The 13667-nt window shown below is 45.0% G+C and overlaps 1 protein-coding gene across 14 annotated transcripts in view; it reads right to left on the bottom strand.

The window, feature by feature from the left end:
- PTK2 (protein tyrosine kinase 2) overlaps positions 1 to 13667 on the bottom strand; it is a 189832-nt gene that overhangs the window by 1610 nt on the left and 174555 nt on the right. For all 14 annotated transcript variants that reach the window (XM_077932700.1, XM_077932702.1, XM_077932701.1 and 11 more), the window contains 5 exons: positions 12740 to 12802; positions 9932 to 9971; positions 9388 to 9494; positions 1538 to 1693; positions 674 to 754 (listed from right to left, as the gene is read on the bottom strand). In XM_077932700.1, coding sequence (XP_077788826.1) covers positions 674 to 754; positions 1538 to 1693; positions 9388 to 9494; positions 9932 to 9971; positions 12740 to 12802 — 447 coding nt within the window. The remainder of the gene's footprint in view (positions 1 to 673; positions 755 to 1537; positions 1694 to 9387; positions 9495 to 9931; positions 9972 to 12739; positions 12803 to 13667) is intronic.

Below are 13667 nucleotides of genomic sequence, written 5' to 3'. Positions count from 1 at the left end.
CAATAAATCATCTCAGATGAAATGGGGTGGAGAACCATGCATACCACCTTGAGATCTTTGGAAGATAAAGGTGGTATGTAAATGTAATTAAAAAATAAGTCACTTAGGTGTGAAACCCACTAAATAATAGTCATGGCCACTACAGTGGAACCTTGGTTTTCAAACTTAATCCATTCCGAAATATGTTCGAAAACAGAAGCATTCACTTCCAGGTTGTCAGCGTTCGAGTTCTGAATTGTTCGGCAACCAAGGTTCCACTGTACTGTTTTCCCCAGGGGCTATAATGGAATTTATTAGGTCCCTGGATTTCAGAGCTTAGCTTTGCAAGTGTGCTAGCAGTTTTATTGCTGTGCCACTAGGGGGAGACCATTCACTTAGCATAGTAAAGCTGGTGATGACATTTTGCTGTTTGTAAACAATGCTACTCTTGCCTCCCAATGGACATGCTCCATTATGCTGTTTTCCTAAGTCCCAGTAGCCAGATGAGGCTGCTATACCACTAATGGGTCCAAACTGGTTGCTGATTACACTTCTTTATGAAGGGCTGTATTCATTGGGAAGGCTAGCATATGAGGGGCTCCAGAGGCTCTGTGCTGCTCAACCCAGACCAATGACTGCAGAGTGCATTGAAGTGCAGGCCTGCCATCCATAAATTAAAGCTTGAATCATCTACCTCTCTGTGGGTGCTTGTCGGGAGCACTGGGATGGTCTCGTCTACTGTAGCCAGTAAAGTTCGAAGTGCCAAGCCAACCTCCTAGCCAAAGACAAGAAAGCATGATTTATTATATACCAATTATCCCAATCCTGTGGAATTCCTGCTCAGTCATTCCCACTATGGACCTGACATTTCAGTAGGCACCATCTCTCAAGCTTCTCTTCCGACCACAAAGGACTAGAAATATAACAAGTTCAGAGATATTCAGTATCCTGAGTTTAATGCCCTGGTCAAATTCCACCCATGTGTCTTTTACACACAGCCCCATTTATAGTAATAAACTACATACATCAAGGAGAGTCAACCACATAGAATCTTTCATTACTAGACATAGGGCTGGTTAAGGTGCTTAAGTTCAGGGGTAGGCAACCTAAGGCCTGGGGGCCGGATGCGGCCCAATCGCCTTCTCAATCTGGCCTGCAGTCAGAATCAGCATGTTTTTACATGAGTAGAATGTGTGCGTTTATTTAAAATGCATCTCTGGGTTATTTGTGGGGCCTGCCTGGTGTTTTTACATGAGTAGAATGTGTGTTTTTATTTAAAATGAATCTCTGGATTATTTGTAGGGCATAGGGATTCGTTCATTTTTTTTATTTTTATTTTCAAAATATAGTCCGGCCCCCCACATGGTCTGAGGGACGGTGGACCGGCCCACAGCTGAAAAAGGTTGCTGAACCCTGCTTAAGTTTCTCTCCATGCAGGAGAGCTTGAGAATGCACGCACATACAACCCCGCATATCCCAATCCTGGTTTTTGCTTTTCTTCTGCCACACATCTTGAAAGACTATAAGGCCACTCTATGGGGGGGGGGGACTATCTTACCTTCACCATGGGGACATACTCCTCCGGTGGGGCTGGCTGAATTCTGCTGGACATCTCTATGACCGCTTTCACGAGGCCTGTGACGTTCTCATAGACCTTGTCATTGGAACGATCCAAGTTGGCTGTTGGGGGAGGGCTAATCTCTTGCGGCTGAATCTGGAGGGGGAAAGGAGATAGCTTTACTTTCACATGCTTGCCCACCAGATGGCGCTCGTCTACTTTTCTAAGTTTCAGCTTCAGGAGGACTCCTTTCTATAACTACAAACACAGGGCATACACATTCAAACAGCGGCCAAGCTGATGGAAACCCTGAAGAGTTTCTAAGACTCAGTGGCCAAGACTGGGAATATGAACTAAGCTGAACCACAATATAAAATGAGAGAGGAGAACCAAGTAGGAATACTCTCACGTTGCAGTTGGTGCCTCTGCTCCAACAGAATCTCTGCATAACCTTCAATATTTGATCTGAAGAAGTGTGCATGCACACAAAAGCTCATACCAAGAACTAACTTAGTTGGTCTTTAAGGTGCTACTGGAAGGAAATTTTTTTGTTTTGACTATGGCAGACCAACACGGCTACCTATCTGTAACTTCAATATTTAGATTATCTTCAGATCACCTAAATTCAATTGAAATATTCCAGAGTAAACAGTCTGATGACTGCAGACCCCCAAGTTCATCCCCTAGCATTGCCCTCTCTTGACCAGCTTTGAGAGCCACAGCCAGGGAGGTAAGCCAGTGGTGAGTGAGGCTGATGAAGCGCATGGCAGTTTAAGTGGGTGAGGCAGCTTCCTGTGTTGTTCACATGTCTTAAGTCAGGGTTTGGTCAGAATATCCCCTCGCCAACTATGTGATTGATACTTCTTATTAAGGGATGGTTTCCATAAATAAATATGAAGAGCAGTCAGAAGTGAAAAGCTGTGCACTCCAGGAGCCTAAGAAGTTTCAGACGTTACAGTGGGAAAAGGCTACACGCGCCTCCTTTTAAGGCTAAGGCAAACAGTCATCCGAGAGGACACATTGTGCTGCGGGCACAGTTGGAACGGCAAACACTGCTTCATGCCAGAGTCTGTAGCACGGCAGCAAAATCAGCCACCCTGTTGCTTCCCCCTTCCTGTGCCTGGTTCTGAAATGGGAGGATGTAGAATACTCCGCAAAGGTGTAGCAGCTAGAGGCAGAGGGGGGAGAAAGGAGCTTGTTTGCCTGGGTGAGAAAGGAGCTTGTTTGCCTGCTCCTTTCCTACAGCTGAGAGGAAGGCAGCCATCTTCCCCCTCTCACTGGGCAGGCCATGGGGGGGGGGGGGACATCTCACAGCTGAAGGCTCCTCCCATTCTCAAAGAATTAGGGGTGGGAGTGAGGAAATGTCTGCAAAAGAGCAGCCTGCCAGATGTTTGCAACGTATCAGCACTGATGTGCTGCTATGCTACAGGTGTACTTCTGCTGTGGCACTGACTGCATGGTTGGACTGGATGAGGGCCAAAAAACTGAGCTTGAACCCTGGGAAGATGGAAGCACTGTGGGTTGGTAGTTGTCACGTCTGGGGAAATGGGCCAGTTGCCTCTTCCAGATGTGGTTGCAGTCCCTCTGAAAGAAACAGAGGTTCGGAGATCGGGGGTGCTCCTGGAGCCATCTTTGTCATTGGAAGCTCAGGTAGCCTCAGTGGCTAGGAGTGCCTTTGGCCAGCTATTGCTGGTATGGCAACCACAGATGTTTGTGGGCAGGGATGGTATTCTGTATTGGAATCCTCAAGACTCTGTTCTTGCAGTGCACTCTATGTGGGGCTATTTGTGGATCCAGTCCGGAGGCTTCAGCTGGTTAAAAATGCTGCTGTTACGACTGCTGTTGGGGGCAGACTATTGCCAGCACGTAACTCCAGAGCTCAAATGTTTGCATCGACTGCCTGTGTGCTACCAAGTGAGGTTCAAGGTCCTTAACAATTTGGGTTCAGAATACCTCAAGGACTTGTACCTAATCCCTTGTATCACTGAAGTCTTCAAGGGAGTCCCTGTAAGTTGTCCCTCATGGCTTGCATGCAAGGCTCATATCCACCAGGAGCTGTGTGTTTAGTGATGTGGGTCCAATTTTATGGAATTCCCTTCCAGTTAGGGTCAGATAGGTCCCTCCCTACTGAACTTACGGCGACTACTGAAGACGTTTATATCCCATATATTTTAACTGAACTTTGATCTCCTTCTTTTAACTGATTTTTGCTTTCTACGTTGCATCTTTGTAAACTGCTTGGAGACTAGTGTGGTTAAGTGGCATATCAATTATTTAAATAAAGCAAATAAATAAACAAATGGTTCTGCAGACGTGGCAGCCCTTCATTTCTCCCTCCCCGGCTGGCTCAGAAACATATCATTCATTTCTAAGGGGTGAAGGTGTTCCCGATGGATTGGGGGTCTGAACAAATTTCTGCAGCCACCAGAGCACATGCAGAGGCATTTGTGAAAAGCAAAAGGCGCTGCCACACAGGGCTTGCGTAGTCTTGTCATTCGCACAACCACACGCACACTCCAAGTGCTTACCCTCCATGGCTAGTGTCGAGCAGAGTTTGAGGGGTGGTTAAAGAAATTTACCAGAAGAGAAAGGGAAAAGAGAAAAAAACACAAGGTTAATAAAATGTAGCGGGGGGGGGGGGGGGCAAGGATTCCAAAATATGAGGAATAGCAAGAAAGACCTGTTAAAACGCCCCAGCCCCAAAGTTCGTCCGCACCCATTTCTGCTCAGTTGTGTTAGCCATTGCCCCCCGCCCCCCCGAAGCGGAGTGTCCATGCCCAGCCCTGGAAGGAGAGTTTTATCTGCCATGCACCCCTAGCAAGAGAGCATGCAAACAGCAACAGGGGCAAAACGGCCCAGCGAGAAGCAAAGGAATTAAAGATTACGAGGAGCCCCTCAGTGTGGAAGCAGCAGGCGGGCCTCAGACACCTGGTTCTCTGCACAAGAGATCAAGCAGAGGAAAATTTCGGTCTCTTTTTATGAGATCAGGGGAAAGTGCTCAGTAGAAGGAATCATTTAGTCATCTAATTGCTCCGCTCCTGTTTGCAAAAAATCTTTGGTCAAACCCTTGGCCAAGTTCTATGCTGGAGGATCGTTTGGGGACCAATTACTAACAACCCACTTGATTCCTCTGCTGAAATTCCAGAAGACTGTATCTGCCTAGCTGGATGCTCATTTGTTATGCTTCTCTGCCATTTCTGAAGCCAATACCAACAGTAATCCGCCACAAACTAAACAGCCAGGGTTATCTGTGCAATGTTTGGCTGGTTGCCCCTTGGCAAAAAAAACTGTTCTTTCAAAAATAAAACCAGAAATGCCTCCCAAGCTCCATTTTCCTCCAGATTAAGAAGTTCAGAACTGGTGTTTGCAATAAGGGGAATTTCTGCATTCTGTCCAATACTGGTTCCTTTTGTGTGACCTAAAAATCTCAGGAAAAGCTTCTGTTTGGCTTGGCAGGTTCCAGCACAGCCACGTTATACGAAAGGTCCTGCAGCTTCCTGAGGGCGGGCCAGGAAAATCCACTCCAGGATGAAAGAGGGAAATGGGATGACGATGCAATATTCTGCCTCCCCCAAAATGTGAGTGTAGAGTCCTGGTGACCTGCCCTTTTCCAGATTTCATTTTAAGGAGGGTCTCTGTGTTTATACAGGAATTTTAGACTGAGACACTGAGATTAGCAAATAATGCTTTTAAGAGAAACTCTTTTTTTTCCTTTCTTTTTTGGAGGCTTGGCAGCTCAAAAGACTCTGGCACTGTTCGTAAAAAACAAACAAACAATTTTTAAAGCAGCCTGTTGAATCCTCTTATGCTGGCCTCTAAACGCCAAGCAAATCTCAAAACGTTAAGAGGGAGAAAAGGGCACTGTGTCCATTTTTGCCAGACCTCTTGCCATCGATGGCTTGATTGTGAATTCCACAGATGGGAATATACTGGGCCTTCCCACCAGTTCTGCCCCCGCCCTGAAAGGCCTAAAATAGATTTCACTTAATGAGAATCTCCATTTTCATCACTAAATGGGAACAGAGCTCTTGGGAAAGGCTCGCCTCTTCAGAAACTTAACTTTCCTGAGAAAGTAAACCGTTCTAACCGTCCTTGAATTACAACAGCCCATATCCCTGGAGCTGGCCAGAGGTCACTCTAATGGCTGCTCGGATCCCATGGGAAGTTGAGTCGAGAGTGCTACTGGTGCCCAGCTTCTGCTTGCATCTGGTTGGCCAATGTGAGAACAGGAGGGTGAACCAGATGGGCCTGGGGCCCCATCCACCAGCCAGGCTGTTCTCAGGTGCTCAAACACACAAACAGCACATGATGACAACGAGCATCCCTTTGAAGTTTGATTCCAGCAGCTGGCGAGCAAAAAGGGCCTCTGAATATGGGAGTCGTCTCCACCCCCATCATTCTGCCGCGATGCTGAGGTCCAGCGCCAAGGGCCTTCTGGCAGTTCCCTCACTGTGAGAATCAAAGCTACAGAGAACCAGTCAGAGGGCCTTCTTGGTAGTGGCACCCGCCCTGTGGAACGCCCTCCCATCAGATGTCAAAGATAAACAACTACCTGACATTTAGAAGACATCTGAAGGCAGCCCTGTTCAGGGAAGTTTTTAATGTGTGACATTTTAATGTATTTTTAATCTTTGTTGGAAGCCTTGCAGAGTGGCTGGGGAAACCCAGCCAGATGGGTGGGGTACACATTAATTAATAAATAATAATAATAATAATAATAATAATAATAATAATAATAATAATAATAATAGCATCCTGGATCATAGCCTGTAGCAGACTAATCTCTAAGACTCTGTCTAATCCATTTTAAAAAGAGTTTTTAAAAAGGTTAATTATGTTTTACCTAGGTTTTTGAGGCTTCTATGTGTTTAACTATGCTTTCACTCCCCCAGCCCACCTATTTTATTCTTTGTTTGTTGCTAGCGCATGAATCAACTGTCTTTAGAGCAGAATATGGGAATAGATTTACTATTGGGGGGGGGGCGGTAATATAAAGCACAACTTATTTTCATGTATTAATTATGCACATCTAACACAACCCAATTTGGACAGCCAAGCAAGCCAAAGGAATATGAGTTTTATAGAAACCTGAGTTTCTGTAACAGGTCCAGCCAACATGGTGATCTCCCAGAAGCTTTGGGACTACAACGTCCATTATCCCTGACCAGTAATCCAACAACATCTGGACAGCACCATATGGGTGACCTCTGCTGCTGAACAAGGACATGTTTTCTGTGGCTGCACACTAAATGCAGCACAGTCTTCTGTGTTGGAGAGTCAAAAGGCCAAAGCATAAGCATTTGTCTGTAGTACATTTAAGACCTTTTCAATTGAGCTGGATGTAGAAGCCAGGTTTAAAAACCAAATTCAGGGGCAAGAAGAATTGGGTTTCAAGCAGGGTTTTTTAAAAGCCATATACATCGTCAGCCTTTGTTGATGAGACAGACTTAAAACCTTAACTCTACCGAGGGAAACAGCAATCCACAATTATTGCAGCGGTGAAATAAAGCCAGCATGTCACAAAAACTGTACTGCTGTGCCCATGAAGGAGGAGAAATGTTACTTCGTTTGACCACCTGCCTCTGAAAATCATTCCTGCCTGGGGAAAAGCTCAGCTTCTTCAGCCTATTAGCAAGCACACATTCAATTTGTGCCTCAGCTTCCCGGCAATTTGAAACAAAAGCAGGCAAGTTCCCAAAGCTACTGGGTGAGCCCTGAGTGTTTAAAACTGAATTCCACCCAGAGGAACAAAGAGACTTTCAGCTGTTGCTACAGAGGCTGAGATTCAGAGCCACGCAGCTACTCTTGCAGTCTACAAGGGGACTCTGGGCTTGTGTTCCTCAAACTGCAGCTCTGCATACACGACATGGCAAACCACCTTTGAAGTGAAGCACAGAAGACTTTCACAGTACAGCGCAGGGGGCTGCCCTTAGATGAAATGAAGGCCCAAAGTCCACTGAGCATGCTTAAAGCCCTCTGGCATCCTGCCAGAGTGGCTCCCGGGATCTTGGCCAGAATCTAAGATGCTGTATTTACCCAGGAATCCTGCTCAAGGTTAGAGCTCGAGTGATGCTTTGAACAACACAGGTTTTCAAGACTTATCGCCCTGGCATTTCCAAGACTCAGAAATAAATACTCTTGACCGAGCTTTTCTGTGTGCAGCTAAGATAAAAAGTCAGCAGAAATGGCAGTGTTCATTTTTGGCCCCAGCACATTATGGAAAACGCAGAATTCAGGACAGCATGAACTTGCATTCAACGAGAAAAGGACCATTGGAGGTGGATGCCAGAAATACCATATAGTGAAGAGGGGCCTGTTGTCATATGGTGGTGGCAAGTTCTCTACTGGAACAAAAGGAAGCTACCCAAGACTGCAGGGAAAGGGAGGCTGCCCCTGGGAAGCTGCACACTTCAGATGAGGAAGGCTCATGACCTCACTTGTAGCTGGCAACTTTGTTCACTGCAGGAAAGTGCCATTCAGCACAATTATGTCGCATGAAAGGGACAAGCAGCCGGGGCTCCTTGGGGTACCTAGGGCAGTACACTTCAAGTATGGGCCTCATTGGCTTCTCTAACAGGGGCACAAATGGAATCAGAACACTGACTGCAGCACATGGAGCTCAGGATTTCAACCTCTGCTTAGTAGCATCAAATCTAGATAATCCAGACCAGCCTTTCTCAACCTGTGGGTCCCCAGATGTTGTTGAACTACAACTCCCATCATCCCTAGCTAGCAAGGCCAGAGCTCAGGGATGATGGGAGTTGTAGTCCAACAACATCTGGGGACCCACAGGTTGAGAACTGCTGATCTAGACTGATGATCTAGAACATTGTTGGCTCAAGACTCCCTCTAGTGCGTGACAATCCTACGCAGGGCACACTTTGGACACTATATGTAATCTACCAAACCACTGTTGATGGAACAGTTGACTGCCTTATTCACATTTCACTAAAGGGTACATCTCTGGAAAGAATGGTGGAGAATAAGGCAAACAAACAACAACCCACTGTGTGATGCATGGTGGGTTAGTCATTATTTAGAACTCATGTTAATAATGGGAGTATATGATCCATCACTACAAGGATGCCATGTAAAAATGTCCCCCCCCCCCAAAGCACCCCGGCAGCTCTATGCTTACAAAATCTGCCCAGATTCTGGCCACGAAGTGAGCTTTCTCCTACCTGCTTCCAATCATTTCTGAGCAGCTACTTTTGCCAGGAGAGATGTCTTAAGCTAGGGGACAATCATCTGATTCCATTTCAAACCACTATTAATACCCCCCACCAAAGAAAAAAGTGCATAGCAAGGTTCAAGTCCAGAGATACCCAGTGCTGCTCTTGCATAAACTGCACCATGCACACAAAGATCAACAGGCATGGTATGATTATATGCTGCAACTTTCAGCACTGAGAAGCCACATCAATGTTCCAGCCCAGTCCGTACACAATCTCTTATTCCCTATCATTTGTGAAGGGAGTAAGCTGATGATAGGCCTTGGCCACCAGATCTCATTTTGCAAGCTGCAGTTTTGACTCTCCGCTTGCAGATGGATTCCACAACCAGCTTGAGTATATTCAGTTGGGAAACAGAATCTGACAACCTGGTGGAGCAGAAGTCTAAAATGGCTGAATATGGCAAAGACTGGATATTTATTTTCTTCGGGTACCATGGACTCAGGGTGGGGAGCACCAGGAGAAAGACCTGCCATAACACACATCTACCTTGATTGGTCAAGAAAGGTTATGGTAGGTTTTGAACTGTTTCTCCGTTAGGAACAGTAATTGTTCAACTTAACCCAGGACTTTGACGAGTAATGTGCAATGCGACCCAGCGTTGCACTAAGAATATACCTTAACCCCTTCATTGTAGCTGTCCACGGGGCTGTTCAGGCTGGCAAGGCTACCCAAATGGCTGGGAGCTCCTGGGCGAGGTGGTTTCTTTGGTGGAGCAGAATGATCTGGTAAGAAAATATTATACATGCATTGATATGAAAACTACAATCATTAGGCTCATTTAACTGGAACGTAGCAGAAACTCACCAAGTCCATTTTCACTAGCACCCCAACCAACCCCTTCTATGCGAGAGCAAAACACACAGTCCCCAAAATCAGAACTTAAGAGCAATTTATACTTTATACGTTGGCTTTGAAGTCAAGCACAGAAGCCTCCTAGATTAGGTAATAGACACAGTTTAAATGGACCTTTACAGATCCTGTTGGCATAGGAGACCCAGACACATGGTATTACTCATGAGTAACCACTGAAGACTGCCACTAGCTTTGACAAATGTTGTTTACCCCAGAATCTAATGGATTTTCTAATAATGGAGGAGACCTAGAGAGGAGAGATTGAGAGTTCACATTGTGGCTGTAAAGCTGCCTGTTTATGACTTACCTGGTTTACCCACAGGCTGATAAATGTGCTGGTTAGAAGCCTGAAAAAGGAAAATAAGTTTTATTTGTCTGCTCACAGTGTTTATGTGCAAAGAAACCCTCTCCAGCTAACTCCCCTCCCCCACCATCCTTATGCATCAGGCTATCCAGCCACAAGAATTTCCAACATTTCTCCTCTCCCACTGCTCTCAAATTTCAGGAGAAAACAACATAAAACAAATCCTCCCATCTCCTGCTATTTTGCTCGGCATCCGTGTGATATATCCATGCAAGGTCACAGCTACCATCACTCAGACAAAATGACATGTTTATAACATTCGACCTCTTCAATCCAAACACAAAAATCCAGGCTACTAAGCTGCAGTATGAAAAGCTCGTGCCTCAGGTCTCTCCATATTGTTCAACAGATCTTTCAGAATAATTACTCTTGTGTTTCACAATAAAAGGAAAACGAACAAAAGACCTTGGTTATTAATTTGGAAAGGGGTTTATAACAGGATTCAAATCTAATCATATTTCTACAACCCTTTGCCAAGCGAGATAAAAGTCTATTCTCTCACTGCACAACAAAAGTGGCATTTGTGCATGCTGTTGGCTGCTGCATTCTTAGAAAAACATTGGTTTAGAAAAGCCTGGTGTGCTTTTATCAAAAAGTGAGCATTCACAGAGAAAATTTTCCTTTGCAAGATAATAGTGCTGACACAGTGAAAAGATGCGTTTTCCTCATCAGAACCCAGGCAAGAGCGTTGGGTAGCTCAAATTTTTAAAAGCTGGTTATCTACTAACATAGCATTTCGAGGTCACCTTGCAAAATGAGGCTAAGCCACAGAGCGTCTGCATGAACTCAGCTGCCCCCAAGGATAAATCCAGAATAATTCACTGCACTGATTCATTCAACATGTTCTAGCTAGCTGCTCTAGTGTCACTCTCAGAGCAAATATGTGTCTTTGTGGGTGGCTAAGCTTGCATGCTAGCAAGAGAAAATGTGTAACTGAAAAACTAACAGGAAAGGAGTAAGAAACATCTCAGCTGGTATCTGTACTGGATTTGAATTGATGTGATGTTGTTCTATATGTGTGTGTATGTCTGTCTGTCTTTGTCTCTGTCTCTCTCTGCATGTGCACAGTTAAAAAAAATAGGGGTGGCATTCATTACGTTTTACTCATAGGAAACCTATTGAAATCAACCAACCTAACTTAGTCATGTTCCTTAATTTCAAAGGATCTGCCCTAAGCAAAATGTCAATGAAGACCACTCTGTGTTTCTTACCCACCCTTTCGCCATGAGGTCTCAGGGTGGGTCCCAACCAGAAAACATGCAATTATACAACCAGTAAAAATAGTTACAACCATAAAACAAGAACAGTGTGGAAACAATTCCCTACAGATGCAGGTTGGGATAAATATCTCCATGTCAAAGGGTTCAGTATGCACCAACAGAACGACAGAGTACATGCCACCACAATGAAGGCCCATCTCATTGCAGAACCAAATTACCTTGCAGAACCGTACATGAGAAAGCACTTCTGAGAAGTGGAAAGGGCCTTCTGTTTAAATTAGGTTTGCTAGACTGCAATGGGTGGTTACAGAGGTTACCAACAATGGGAGATCCTTCAGCTCTGCTGTATGAACATAGAACAGTGCAATATGTTCCAGCTGTCTACACAACTTGTTTCTCCAGAGGACCTGGAGATTGTCCTACAGAAGCAGCCATCCCAGGACATAGCTGTGTCTGTTTACAGCCCCATACCTCAAAGAATGCCTTGATCTTCCCCTCCAGATGAAGGAGCGGCAGTCAGAGATCAACCAAGTTCCACTGATCAGATCCTCAAAAATCTGAAGATAGGCCTGATATTTGCTTTCTAGGTAGCATGCTCACAGTACATTAGCAGCAGAAATCCCTATGAACACGCAAGCCTGAAGCTGTCAGCAAGTTTATACTGCAGAGGGGCTAAAAAAGCACTAAAACAAGTCTGTGTTCGCACCCAAAACTCCCAGTGTTGATCCAAAGGCCCTGAAGCTAATAATCCAATTTAAATACTCTGATCTCTGTTGTGAAAGCAGTGCAGCCCTTATTTCTATAAAGCCAAGGTGGATGAATGAGTTCTTAAGACTTTCTTTCGATATTGCAACTGCACCTCCAGGTACTGAGAAATGCACATTTAAATGCCCCAAACACAGTAATTAATTGGAAGGGGGTAGGTCACCACCAAGTACAGGTTTCTGACTAGCAATCAGATGACACGTTTATTGTCTGAGGCAGCTATACCCCTGTTGCAGATGTGTTTTACAAGCACATCCAACACATCTTTTCATCCAGCCCTTGTTTTGATGATAGCTTGCTAACAAACACCACCCTCAAGACACTACTTAAGTTCCACATTACTTCGGAGAATGCTCTCTAGTTACTCAAACATCTGCAGGCATTCCTTTACAGTTTTGCTTCCTGTTGGCAGATACGTCAATGCAAAGCTAACACAGGCACACACACACACACCCCGACCTGGCTGTGTACTGCAAAGCAGCTTTAAAAATAATTAGAGCTCTGTTTCCAAAGGGAAGAGCGCATCTGCTTCGGCGGCGGCATGAAAAGAAGCAGCTCCCCAATGTGCTGCGTGCACAAGACTTCCCCTGTCAGCACCATTCCCAGAGAAGCGGGAGCCTTTTGAAACCTCTCACGTAAACATAACAATGGTGGAAACACCGAGAAAATCAAAACTCATCTCCCGCGAGCACGAGCGGAATGTTAACATCGAGAAAATTAAACAAACATTTCTCCTGATAGTCGAAGAGATGGCATCTGTGCTTACCGGACCCTGGAGACTCCCATCTTCTCGATCGATGCTCCCCCTGGAGAGCCTCACATCAGGTTTCTAAGGAAATGAAAAGAGATGTGGTTTTGTACTGCGGGTTTTGAAGAGCCACGCAAGCCAAATAGCCTAAGAAATAGAATTCTTACTAAAAGAAAGGCAAAACATAAAAATCCTCTGCTGGGAGGAAAGGAAGGGGTGGGAGAGAGTGCACTTTGACTAATACGGATGCTATTGCATTCCTTCTCCTCATGCCTCAACTTCACACACACACACACACACACACACACACACACACCCAACACACTCTTCCAGAACGCAGCAAGTGAACCTCCCAGCAGCCCTTCTAAAGATTTTTCTATTCTTTCACTCTATCTAACTACTCGCTTTGTCTCTTGTACATAAAAAAGGCTTTGAGATAAATATTGATAGTACCATTTCCCCAACACAACATTGGAAAACCTGCATTTTAATTCTCCCAGGAATAGCAGCAGCAGCAGCAGCAGCGCCACAGCCGTCGTTTATTGCGCTTTTCTTCCTAACAGCGAAAATTTCAACCACAGGATGAGAAACGCTTCACATTAATTCCTGTTTCCTGCTTGAGGAAGGCTTAAATGTACTTGGCTCCATCTCCAAACTTCCCAAATGGGGCCAATTACCAGCGCTCTTTTAAAGCACAGAGATGCAGAAAGTTCACAAGGCAGCCTGGACCCAATACGCTGCTTCTAGCAGGAAGAAAACAGAAGCCACTTTTTATTACCCCTTTGAAAAGTCAGATTAGGAATCTGTTGACTTTTTAAAATAAAACAATTCCTAAAGATCATCCTCCTACTCTGATACTTCACTGCATAATATAAAAAACAAAAGCTTGGAAATGATCTTTTGCAAAATGGATCAGATGAAGTTTTTAACCCACCCCCCCAAAAAA

This window comes from Podarcis muralis, chromosome 8 (assembly GCF_964188315.1).
Source record: "Podarcis muralis chromosome 8, rPodMur119.hap1.1, whole genome shotgun sequence".
NCBI lineage: Eukaryota > Metazoa > Chordata > Lepidosauria > Squamata > Lacertidae > Podarcis > Podarcis muralis.
The sequence above is the reverse complement of the archived record's forward strand: the minus strand, read 5'-3'. Positions and strand labels throughout refer to the sequence as shown.